We start from the raw sequence: 13,049 nt of genomic DNA, 5'->3' as shown, positions 1-13,049 counted from the left end.
AGCCGTTAGCTGGTGCCGCATCTGCAGATACCCTCGGATGTTGACGCATGAATTAATGTATGCAGAGTACAACTTCCGGACGTAGTACTTTCGGAGTTCAAAACTTAACTCAATCGGAGCTAATCAACACATGAGGTACACGCCGGCGGAACCAACCAACGTACGTGGTGCGTCCGAATTCGATGGCTGTTTTTTTGTTCGATGTTGGGCTGCTCTTATCGATCGAGGTGCATTATCAGAGCGAATGGCGTGCGCCATCGACGAACCTTATCGTGGCAAAGTAGACTACGCCAGCCAGTACGACTAAGCGGTTTGGCAGACGACGAAGTTCGAACGTTCGAAGCAGCCCACAACACCTCGTGAGTAATCCTTGTGCGCCGGTCTCTCGTCAGAGACATAGACAGTGATGGTCTGCAAGTTCGTCGGAGGGTACATAGTGCTGGTGGCTCTCGTGCTAGCCGGTAGTTTGAGTTCGTCCAGCGGCGCAAAGATTTTGGCCGTGTTTCCGAGCATCAGCAAGACGAACTACATCTTCGGGCAGGTACTGTTCGAGGCACTTGCAGCACGTGGACACAATGTAAGTGATGGCTAGAACCTTGCGTGGTGAGTTCCCTACAAACTTTTTGGTTTCCATTCGCCAAGGTAACTATCGTGAGTCCCTTCGAGGTGCAGTACGCGCACGAAAACATCCGCCAGGTGAGGATAACGGGACTGTACAGCCACGTCGAAGGTAAGCTCCCGTGCCGGTGTTTGTCCAACGGCTTATCGATTGCAGCGGAACCCTTTTGACATTGGTACCCCATAGATTATGGACTCACGGCGAACGTGTTCACCAAGCGGGACAAATCGAGCTTCTACGGTAACACCAACCTGATCTACGGTACGGCGGCGATGGCCGACTACACGCTGGGTCATGCGAAGGTTCAGGAACTGTTGAAGAACCCATCCGAGGCGTTCGACCTGCTCCTGCTGGATCAGGTGCTGTGTGAAAGTTTACTCGGGTAAGCGAGACGCACACGTTGCCGACGTCACGTCCATGTGCGTCAAAATCTTATCGCCCGTCTCCACTTATGCTTTACGCCCGTTCGCTCGTTTGTTGTGCAGGCTGGCTTATCATTACGGTGTGCCGGCGATTGTGTACAGTGCCGAGGCCCCGAACAAGTACACCAACGAGATGGTGGCGAACCCGCACAATCCGGCCTACAATCCGATCCCGTCGCTCGGTTACTCCGACCGCATGACGCTGGTGCAGCGCGTCTGGAACACGTTCGTGTCGGTGTGCGAGCAGTTTAACTACAAGTACCTGTACCTACCGTCGCAGGAAGCCGTCTACCAGCGGCATTTCCAACGGAAGGGGACACTACCCCCGCTGTTGGATCTGATCCACAACGTAAGCCTGGTGCTGGTCAATAGCCATCCGGTGATCAACTTCGCGCGCCCATTCGTACCAAACATGATTGAGGTCGGTGGGGTGCACATCCGGGAGTTCGAGGATACCGGGTTCTCGCAGGACGTCATCAATTGGGTGGAGAAGGCCAAGAATGGCGTCATCTACTTCAGTATGGGCACGAACATTCGGTCGGCGGACTTCCCCGACTATCTGCGGGATGCGTTCACGGGTGCGTTCGGACGGTTGAGCCAGGTACTGGTCATCTGGAAGTGGGAGAACGCGACGTTGGCCAACCAATCGGGGAATGTCATCGTCGGTCCGTGGATGCCGCAGCAGCAGCTTCTGGCGCACCCTAACGTGAGGCTCCATATCACGCACGGTGGGTTGCTGAGCATGATGGAGACGGTGTACTACGGCAAACCGATCCTCGGGCTTCCACTTGCCGGCGATCAGGAGATCCTGGTGAACCGTGCCGTTGACGCTGGTTACGGTCTAAAACTGGACTATCAAAATGTCACCGAGGAACTAGTGTTGGAGTTAATTAATGAAATGCTCAACGAGCAAAGGTGAGTCCTCTACTAACCGCCTATAGCGATCATGTGATCCATTCCTTCCGAACCCTTCTTTCGCCCAGCTTCCGCTACGCCGCTCTCAAGGCATCGCGACAGTTCCGCGAACAGCCGCAAAAACCGATGGAGAAGGCCCTCTACTACATCGACTACGTCCTCAAGAACGACGGTGGCGTCAACTATCTGCGCAGTGGAGCTCTCTATCTGTCGTTCTGGTCGCGCCATGTCGTCGACGTGGCGATCATGGTGCTGCTGATCGTGATGCTACCGGTCGGGTTGTTTGCGACGCTTATTCAAATCATTCTGCGCAAAACGCACCAGCGAAAGTTGAAGAACGCGTCCACCGCCGACAAGACGAGCAGCGCAGGAAAGCCGACAGAATCGAAAGAATTGAAAAAGAAACGGAACTGATGAGGGGGAAAAGTGGTGCGAAGTGGTGCAATGGGTGTGGGGACTAAACGAGGGATCTTTTATAGACATCTTCCAAAGAAGAAGTACTGCTTCAATTTTGTATATCGCGTTATTAGATTTGTACAAATATAGTTGAACATAATTTTACTGAAAACAAATGGAGTAATATGTTCTATAACCATTTTTTAACAACGTTATACAGTTTTCAATAAAAAGGAAGGAAACTCACAAGCCAATGGAAATGAAAATTGCGATTGCGAACTAATAGATGAAATCGGGACATTTCACATTTCTCATATTTCCGACAGTATCCTATCGATGAAGCTATGTTTGATTTTTTTACATAGCCTTTTCCAATTTCAGGAGGAAAAAAAAGTTACCGGTTGTTAATTTCGTATCACTCACGCCCGAGGGTAGACAACAAAGCAAAACATCGGTCGGCTGGGGAAAAACGTAGCCGGAAAAATGCTGGAAAGATTCGATATCACCACATTCACCAATGCGAGCATTTAATAGCACTCCGCACACTCTCTCCGACTAATGATGCCATCTTGTCGTTACGGAAGGAAAAAACGGTCTCGTTTTCCCCCGCCCCGTCCACAAAAAAAAAAACCAACAAGAGGTGTGCAGGAAAAATCGGCACACATGAACGCACCGAAAAACCGTATCACAACCGGAAGGGCTTTATGAACGGGTCTGCTGTTCCTGTTGGAGCACTTCCGTCGTCGAAATTGTGTTGACGTGACGTTGTCTACTGTTCCTAAATGATTTTTGTGTTTGGGATGTTTTTTTTTCTGCTTTTTGGTTTGCACCCACATGGCGAAACACATCCGTGTGTATGTGAGTGACGAAAGGTCTGGCGTAGGAACTTGCCTCGCGTGAACGGTAATGGGGCAAACCGAGCGGCCCCCACATTCATCGTTCGGTTTGCGTCTTGTTAAGGAGATCAGGTCCCTAAGCAGCTTAGAGTCAAAATGTAGCCAATTTTTCGTCATCATCAACTCTTCCCCAAGGCTGGGGAACATGGATGAGGACATTTTTGTCTCCGTCAAACCGAGGGACCTTGTGTATGTGTGTGTGAGTGTGATTGCATTTGGTTCCCGGCAAAGATTCCACCATCGCTTGACGATGTTTCCGTTGTTTTGGCGCTGGTTCGCAACAACGTGCACGGTATGGCATGGTTTGAATTGAAGCGAAACCCCTGCGAAGCTTCTGTAAAACACGCCGTGCGCTAGAATTGCGTTAGGGGATTTTCTAGGAACGTTTTCCATCTTGCCTTTTTGTTTTCCCACCGAGCAGTGGCTGCGGAAAAGAATGGGTTTTGATGAGCCGTGCGCTCCTGGAAGCGATCTCTTTGACATCCCAACGTCAACAACAGCCATCATCGTCGGGCGAGGGAAAATTATAAAATGCAAATCAATCTCCAGCAGCCCACCCCTCCGCCTTTGCTTGTTTGTGTTGGTGTGGGTTGATGTACAACCCAGCATCGACAGAAGGTTCCCCGGGAGAAAAACAACACACGATCGGCGTGGGGTCAGTTACGGAGACCAATGGAGTGCGTCGAGTAGAGTTTGCTGTTGTTTCGATAAACTAGACTAGAGCTTGATCGTGCCTGGTCGGCCTGATGAGTTCGCCCGCAAACGAAAAGTCACACCGCATGCAACGTAGCTTGATTGTACGAGTTCCAGAAGCGAACGTAAATATTTAGACTTCTCCTGCCAGCTTGTAGCTTCCCATTTGCATTGTGCGTGCAATCTGCTGAGTGCATCACACGGATTGGCAGGCAGCTGGGATCAAGGCTCCCCAACCGAGCCGTCCGAGGTGCAATCAATGCACTTCGGAATGCGGCAGTGAAGGTTGGAAAAGAATAGAAATCAGCTAGACGATGGCCATTTCCACCGTGCCGAGTCTGGGGATTGGTAGGCGACAGGGCGTATCTAATGTGTTTCCGAATCCGCATCCTTTGTTGATTACGTCGGCTTCCTGAGGCTTCGTTGGAAAAGTGTTTCCAAAGACTTCCGGGTTTTACGAGCTTCCCGGAGTGACTTTCGGGAGGAGTGGGCACGCTAGAATCCAACTTGGTCCCACAGGGACTCTTATTTAGTTTGCTTGGTCAACACGAAGATCAAAGTAATTGGGTTTATTTCAATCGGTATTCAACAAACAGTCTGATTTTATTCAATATTACAAATGTGTTAACAGAGAGCAACCTAGGCTTCATTTATAATGGATCTTTCCATGAAAAGAAACTTGATATTTATTGAGTATTTATTAATGCATTTTGAACATTTTAAACTAATTGCTACGAACGATGTCTTAAGATTAGTCCGAACATTGGTTTGTGGAACATCGAACATAATCAAGTTGTATCCTTGAGGGTTAAAAAGTTGTTAGTTTCATATTTATTTTCTCTTTCCAAACAAATTGTGTCTTTCTAGACAGTAGTTTTAATTTGGTGTGAAGAGAAAAGTATGAAAAGCTGAAATAATGAACCAGATAATATAACAGTTTATATGTTTTTGAATATGCTCAAAATAAATATATTATTTGAGGGTGTAAATATAGCTTTAGTCTACGCTCTAGTTCTTCATCGTTCTAGTTTGACTTCAATTTCACATTTACCTTAAGCCCGGAATCTTGTTTTAGTTGTAATTGCATTAAATGCATAATATTTCCTAATTACATGTAATAAATTAATAAATTCACCTTTTCCGTTGAATCGCCCTACCGTTCAGATTTTTGTGCATCATCTTTTCTTCATGCTTGTCGCAAAGCCTGTGACCTTCAAATCACATAATTAATGACTGCAAAACGAGCCTTTTTAACGCGTCGTTAGCATAAGAACCCCTTGCAGCAAAAATGAACGATGTTTTCAAGGCCAAACCAGAACCAGAAAAATGCTCTACGACACAACACGGTTGTTCTCGTGACGTGATGCTCCCTAATGCGAGGCGAATACGAGCCCTACGGGGAAAACAAACCCTTCCGACCCTAGCAAATGAGCCATTTATACTTTGAGGTGTTTGAAATGAGGGCATTCCAGCCGCCCGACGAGGGAACGTCTTGAGAATGAACATATCCACAGAACAGCGTACGGAGGAAACCAAAGCGGGACCGATTTAGAAATCCAGGAACTTGTGGTTCCTCGGTCCGAGGGAGGTGCGATAGTAAGCGATACTCGCGCGCATCATATCCAGTGACAGGAACGGGCTTCCGGAACCTCCAAATGTCACGCCACTGTCAGCTCGCGTCTGGTTAGTGGCTCGTTCGGGGGAAGGATCGTCGATTGATCTCTTCCTGTCGATGGACCGTTTTTTGGTAGATCGAAATCGAACCATTCCGGATGGCGGTGGTGAGTTTTGAGGGTAATTCTCGAAACGAGTGCTGTTTTAAATACGTTCAACCATGAAATGATGGTCGAGAGTACGTGGCATCGGGAGCACACGAGCCGAAAAAGTAATCCAAACACCTTCCACTCGACTCCCCGCGCAGAACGCCAAAGAAGCAAATCGATCTCGCTGGTACCATTCGGATTGTGAGCGCGTCGGTTTCCGTTTGATGCCCCTACACATTTAACCTTCATGTTTCATGACTGCTTCCCTACCGAATGAAATCGAGGGCAGTCGCATTTGGTGAGGAAGGGAGAAAAATAATCGCCGAACAAATAATCAAACAAACGTACATATTCATTTCCAAAATAAACACCTTCCAACGGTGGCGGGCAGTCGACAGTTGCGTTAGAAATGTCTCGTGCTGCCCTTCCTAGAGGTGCCCTTGTTGCTGAGTCGAAATGCTGACTTATTGCACAACCGGCATTCCTTCCGCCGGTTGGTAGCAGTTTTTTTTCTATCTCTTCATACCGACAGCCGTGTAATAAATGTTAATGCCTAGGCAAAAGCCCCTACATAGAGCGTATGAATAAAATCGAAACCGTTAAAAATGGTAAATATGAATGAAGTTAATTTTGGCGAATTTTGCAAACAAAATAGAATAAATTATTATTACTAATAAAATTACTAATAAAATAAAATAAACTTATTACTAACAAAATAAAATAAAGAGGGCAACATTTTAGCTCCATTCAATTGAAACAATGTATGCAATTTTATATTTATTAATTTCAAACGCTAACGATGTGCTTGGTTAAAAAGATACCGATTTAATAATATAATAAAATAAAGAAAATAATAAAATAAAGAAGGCAACATGTTAGCTCCATTCAATTTAAACAATTTATGCAATTTTAAATTTATCAATTTCAAACACTAATGATGTGTTTGGTTAAAAAGATATAGATTCTTCCGAGCCCCTCGTCCCGCATCGTAATGGGCAGATGATAGTTTCAAATATTTTCCCAACGACGACAACCCCGACCGCTGGTTTTGCCAATAGGACACACCCAGAGGAAGAAAACAAAATCCCCGAATGGGTAAAATGGGTATTAATGTGAAAACGATCACCAGCAGCCAGAAACCGCCATCCATACTTGCCGGATATTAAAATTTCTGACCCCAAGAATGAAAATGTTAAAGAGTGATTTAACCGCTTCGACGGGCCCGCGTCCGAGGGCCTGACAGAATGTGTGAGAGTGTTTGGGTGTGTATGTGTGTGTGTGTGTGTGTATGTGACGCACGTCGACGATCGAGATGCAGACGGTCGATAAGGAATGCATCGGGCATGCAGCGCACGGCTACGCGAGGGCCCCGGCCAAAGTCGGGCTGTTAAAGCGATAAATCGAGCCATTCTTCATGCGGGTCGATCGATCTTCGGCGTGTAACTACCGAGGGCCAGGGTCTAGGCGGCCGGAGGCAGGCAGGGTAGAACGAGGGAGGGGGAGATAAATGAGCGACTCGTTTCTAACTTTGCGACTTACGAGAAGCGAGCTGATAAATTGAACATCAGTATCTACGACACGGGTAAGTGTGTGTCTATGATCGTAGATCTATTGAGACCATGATTGGGATGGCTTTCGTCTAACGACACCGGGAATCGGGATAACTTAATCGAGAAATCCCGCTAGTGGTGCTTTACGTGGATGCACGTGGATGACGTTGGTGAAACATTGCTGATTTGTAGAAATTTGTTTTATGGATTTTATGAAATCCTATGTATACATAGTAGTAAAACTAGGAGAAAAAACGGGTGAAGGATAATAAACTTTAAAAATAAAATGTAAAACCTAGAAAAGAAAACACTTTTTAGAAAATGGGTAAGACATGTTGGTTTAAATTTTAAATAATAAAATACTCCAACTACTGTATCGATAAGAGCATTAAAAGAGAAAAAGAAACTCTTCACCAAACGAATGAACTTTAGGAATAAAACCCATAAAATAAAAAAGGAGCAGTTGTATTAAAACATTTAAACAAACAAAACACTTTAGAAGGTAATAAAATAAACAAGCACAACACGGAATAAATCAAATTTAACTTCATCTTCGTTGCAAAATGTACGATCCCTTTTAATCTTGGACCTTCGCAAACTTCGATGGCTAGAACATCCGGTCCAGAATCGCCTTCCGGATGCATTCCGAACAAAACAGGACCAACCTGTAGTCAACCTTCGATAAAGCGAAAGAGTAAATATTGCACCCCTTTGAAGGCGCTTATCGCCTCCGACGCCGAGCTAGATTGTTCGCCTTCAGGCCACCTTTTAGCGTTCCCTCGACAGGGACAAGGAAAAATTTCCCGAACACTGACTGACAGACAGTTTCTTTTGGCATCCCTGCTGTGACACTCGGGGGACGAGTGAAATTTCCAAACTGCGTTCGAAACTTCGGATGGATAGGATATTTTTCCAAAGGGGGAGATGCGTTTGAAATGGAAAGAAAGAACCTTTGAAAGGAGAGATTGCTCTTTTTTAAGTCCCGTGCTTTCCTCTGCCCAATTCGGAGGGTTTTTTTTATCTATTTCCCTCTCATCATCGGCCCGATTAGCTGTCGACCCCTTCGGCCGGCTCGGTGTGTCCTGAATGCGATTCCGGCGAATCCCAGGTAGCCGCCGTCGGGCCGAAACCCTCCAAAACATCATGCACCTTTCGGGATGAAAAGAGCGCTATCGGTTTGGAAGCGGATCCGTTATTTACCTTGCTTTTCTACCTGTTTGCTCGCCTACCGTTGAAGGGTCGGCTTGCACACCGGCACGGGATGGGCCGGTCGAAGGATGCTGCTGACACAGGGAAGCGCCATTTGCACAGGACAAGTTTGCTGGGTTGTGGGATATTTTTTTTATGTTTTCAGTTCTTCGGAGAAACAGAGGCATTTTTTTGGATATTTCCTACGAAAGTGTGGCTCAATTTCGGGCTTGTTTTTATTCTTAAATTGTACGGACGCACTGGTAAGTGTTGCTTTAGCTGCGGTGAGGGCAAAGAAGCCCGAACTTACCACAGAAAATGGTGCAGCTGTAGGGTAACCCTTTGAAAGGGTCATAAAATGGAATAATTGTAAGAAATTTGATTCCGAGCTACCAGGAAGGGTTGCGAGTGTTGATCTAGTTAATGCTAAACAAATGTTCTTCTTGTAGGAAAATCCGGTGCACTACTTTTAAGTAATTTCACGGAGCATCTTCAAACGTCGAGAAAGATTGTGATTTAGATAAATGTTGAAAGGTTTAATTTAATCTTTCGAATGATATTGGTTAGCCTTTTCCGAAAGAATCTCAAATAGACATCTCAAAAGGCTTATATTTCTACAAAACTATCGAACAAATGTTAATAATGCAACCAAAAACAACGCTCATCGTTCACCTTCTTTTTTTAAATCAATAATTCTCCAGCAAAAGATAATGAAAGAAGATTTATCTGTAATCGAACATGAAAATATCAAATTACGACCGATAGATCTCATTCCCATCATTCCGTTTCCTTTTCGCACATTAACGAGGCTACAGCTCGGTTCGAAGGAAAAATTGCACAAAAATAGCTCGAGTTCAAAACTAAAATGAGGGAAAAAAGACAATGTCAAATGTACCACTCGTGCATCCCCGTTAGAAATCCCACTAGGAGACAAACTTGCAGCATGGTTCAATTTTGTTTTTTTTTCTGTTAGTTTTCTTTCGTCCTTATTTTTCCATCCACCAGGATCGAATCGGTCAAAGTATCGGGTTTTCCGGTTTGCAGTTCGGTCCTTCGGTGTGCAATCGCATCACCGAAGAAAGGGACCACGATTTATGACACTGCAGTGGAAAATTAACAGGAGTTAATTTCAGTGTGTGCTAATTTACGAGTACGACGGCGACCGTAAGGGACATCGGGACATCTGGCCACTTTGGTTGCTGTAGTGAGGCCCCTTTTTGGTCTGTACTGTGCACTTCTAGCAGTTCTCTTCAATGACCAAGTTTGGTAGCGATTGTGTGCGAAAGGTTGCAGCACTTATGATCGATTTATGGGTTTCCTAATAGGAAGGCGTGGCACTTTGGAACCTTATGATAGCTATTTGTGTGATTTGGTTTCAATCATCCAGAAAAAAAATACATTATTGCACGGAACAGAAGCTCAAGATTTGCAAGAGATAGAAAAGGTTTCGTTAGAAACCTGGCTCTAAAAAGAAGTACTAAAGAAGTGAAAATAACCAACACAACCAACAAAAGTGCATTGTACTTTAACGCAAAGTTTTCTCCTAATTCTAACATTAAACCCTAGCAACGTTCTGCTGCAGAGGAACCATAAACAACATTCCATTAGCATTGCCCTCCGGGGTGGACTGGCAAACATTCTGTGCAGTTTTGTTGCATCCACCCGAGCAACCATCGACGCGGGAAAACACATCGACCGGCCCTTTTGCTTCGTTACGGTTTGAATCTGTTTTGCAATCCGTTTCCCCGGGACTAGAGATTGCAGCCCTTTTATTGCAGCATTAGCAGAAGGTAAACAGGATACAACCGTCTCGCAGGTGCCATGCCGCACGGACAAGGGCGACCATAATTTCCAGATGCGTCCCGTAACGCGCTGTAGTAACGTTGTCTTTTGGTGGGTTTTGCAACACACGTTTCCCGGAAGCAAGAACCATGCATACTACCAGTTGAAGATGTTTGCACAGACGCGCTCCTGTAGCGGAAGTAAAATGTAAGGTAAACGTTTATGTTTGATCTAACCGTTTTCGGGTTTAGTTTTCGTGCAATATAAATAAGCCGCAAACATTGTGTTGCAATTGGTTCTTTCGTGCATGCGAAGAAAATTCCCACCCAACCCTCACATTGTGAAACACAACAACGAGACTGCGAAAAACTTGTGCCCGTTTCTAAACCGTTCCATAACGTAATGTTTGGAAAAATTCAGTTCTTTCAACACATCTACTAGTTAGCGTTTGAGATGGTAGAATCGAACGTCAATATTTTATTCATTTGGTACCATACTGCAACATCTTTCCCGGAACGGAAGCACCAAATCCCGGGTGAAGTGAAGACGTTTCCACGACCATTCACTCCAACGCTGAGGAAACACATTCGAGCGAGGAAAACATCGGTAGAGGGATCAGTTCACACTTGGAAAAGATGTTGATTTGTATGTAGGTCATTGGAGGAAGTAACGCGCTGTGATCTACCCGCCACACATCGCCGGGGACCACGGGGAGGATTGGGTTAAAAATGCACCACCTTGGGCGGCCTCTGTCCGGTAAAGCCGATGGCGGGAAACATCTGCCCGATCCGGTGCCGATGCGGCTTCCCGCTGTGACGCTTAGAATGAGTTTTTTTTTTTACTTGGGAAACGCACAGTGGGACGAGACAGAACAGGTTTTATAATATTTAATAAAACAAAATTTTTTTTATCATTTTAATTGGGAGGAGCCTGGATCAATCGATACAGGTAGGATTTTTTTAAATATACACTTTATCGATTGAAATATAACTATGGAGTTTGCAAAGTTATTGATTTTCGTTTGAGTAAAATTTTTAAGTTTGAAATTTTGTAGTGCTAAAGTATAATTAGTATTTGATTGAAATTATAGTAAAAAACGTAAACATCTAATTAAAAGAAAAGTAATCTTTGCGTAGATTGTATTCTTCAATTAAAGATCCCTGCAAAATGAATTTCCTTCTTAGTTTCACTACACTTATACCACAAAACACGTCAAACATCGTGATGTAAAGTAGGACAAAATACATTATTTTACAGTTATGTATGGAAAGTTAACAAATATTACAAAATCTTAATCTTTTTGGTCAAAATAGAGAACGATCAGCCTCAGTCCTAGTGTGCGCTAGCAACGTAAAATCCCCAACTTCCTACCAGCATTTTGACAGGGAAAAAGATTTACATCATCACGGTTTTGCAAGAGCAGTTGGTGCAGCACGGCCCGACAGAGATCTGCATGCGCCCTTGCACCGGAACTTGTTGCAGTGAAAATTTCTCTCGCCACATAAAGATACCTTTTTAGTAGTTCAACCGATGCAGTTTAGAACTGGACAAACTGAGTTGGACGTTGCACCCACGCTATCCAACGCCGACACGATGGTGGATACATTTTACGAGCAGTCAAACTCGACCGGAGTTTCTGCTCCCAATCGTCCCCCGTCCCTTTGGGAAGGCCCGAAAAGAACATTCCGTTACGCGTCCAGAGTGTAACCCGTTCGGAGTGGATTGCAAAAACCGGGTTGCAACTTGACGAATGATTGCAATCGTCGAAAAAAGGGGTTGGCTGCACCGGGAGATCTGTGTCACTAAAATGCGATTAGATGCGGGTGTTGATAGTTGATGAAGATGTAGTCGCTAGTGTTTTGCGTTGCACATCGGACTCACGCTGAATCGGGTCAATTTAGTGTACGATGTGGCTTGTTTTTATTTCCGTGGAATAAATTAACGTTTACATTGTCGTCGATTCATGTTTGCGCTGATTCAAATGGTTCCAAAAACTAACGTTGACGGAACGGTGGTAGTTTTACTAATGCATTTATAGAACCTCTCTCAAAATCGATTGTTTTACCCTAATACTTGTTATATTATCTTTTTCAACTTTCCTCTTCAGAGGTGCAAAACTTTATCGTTATGTTTTAGGGTTGTAAAATAAAAACCTTTGTATTATAAAAACAACTAACTAATTTCCACTGCAAGAAATAAACTGGTTCAAGTGATGTAACGGCACAAAACTAAAAAGAGACAAACATCGTTTCCGTTCGAGCACGTGCCACTGCAGCATTTCGAAAACCGTTAGAAAGCTAAAACCTACAAGAAACATAATGTTTTCATTCATTCATTTTCCGTACCAACCTTCGACGTACGTGCGTGCGTGAACTGGGAGTTGCGGCCATTGGACGATTGCTTTAGGGGAAAAAAACGGAAAAGGCACCGAGTGGGAGTACATTTGTTTTCGATTGGACGCCGTTGAGGTCAGTTGGGAGGATGGTACCCTATATATTTTTTATCGGATACATTCTTGTGAATCACGATCACGGGGAAAGCGGCGTATTGCGTGAGTGGACCGGTTCCCCGTGGGGACGCTGACCGAACCAGACATCGATGAGCAGCGGTTGATGCGAACGTTGATTAGAAGAAACCGCATGCAGTAATTATGGCTTAATGAGCTTTGGGAGGCAAATTAAATTGATCCACTGCTCGACTTTCATCGCCCACCCTCCCCCTTATCAGCTCGATTGACACCCTGGTGGTGGACTGAACCGCCCCTTTGGTCCGGATGAAGATGTAACTAGATAAATTAAAACCATCTCACTCGACTTTCGAGAGCA

General features: G+C 44.8%; 1 protein-coding gene across 1 annotated transcript; it reads left to right on the top strand.

Annotated features, from left to right (window-relative positions):
• Positions 1–406: 406 nt before the first annotated feature.
• LOC131294150 (UDP-glycosyltransferase UGT5-like) lies at positions 407–2,370 on the top strand. The gene is made up of 5 exons (XM_058322196.1): positions 407–577; positions 643–730; positions 806–1,001; positions 1,105–1,956; positions 2,025–2,370. The coding sequence occupies exons 1-5, from the start codon at positions 407–409 to the stop codon at positions 2,368–2,370; spliced, it is 1,653 nt and encodes a 550-aa protein (XP_058178179.1).
• The last annotated feature ends 10,679 nt before the right edge of the window (positions 2,371–13,049 follow it).

The sequence above is a fragment of the Anopheles ziemanni genome, chromosome 2 (assembly GCF_943734765.1).
Source record: "Anopheles ziemanni chromosome 2, idAnoZiCoDA_A2_x.2, whole genome shotgun sequence".
Classification (NCBI taxonomy): domain Eukaryota; kingdom Metazoa; phylum Arthropoda; class Insecta; order Diptera; family Culicidae; genus Anopheles; species Anopheles ziemanni.
This window is presented reverse-complemented; position numbering and strand designations above follow the sequence as displayed.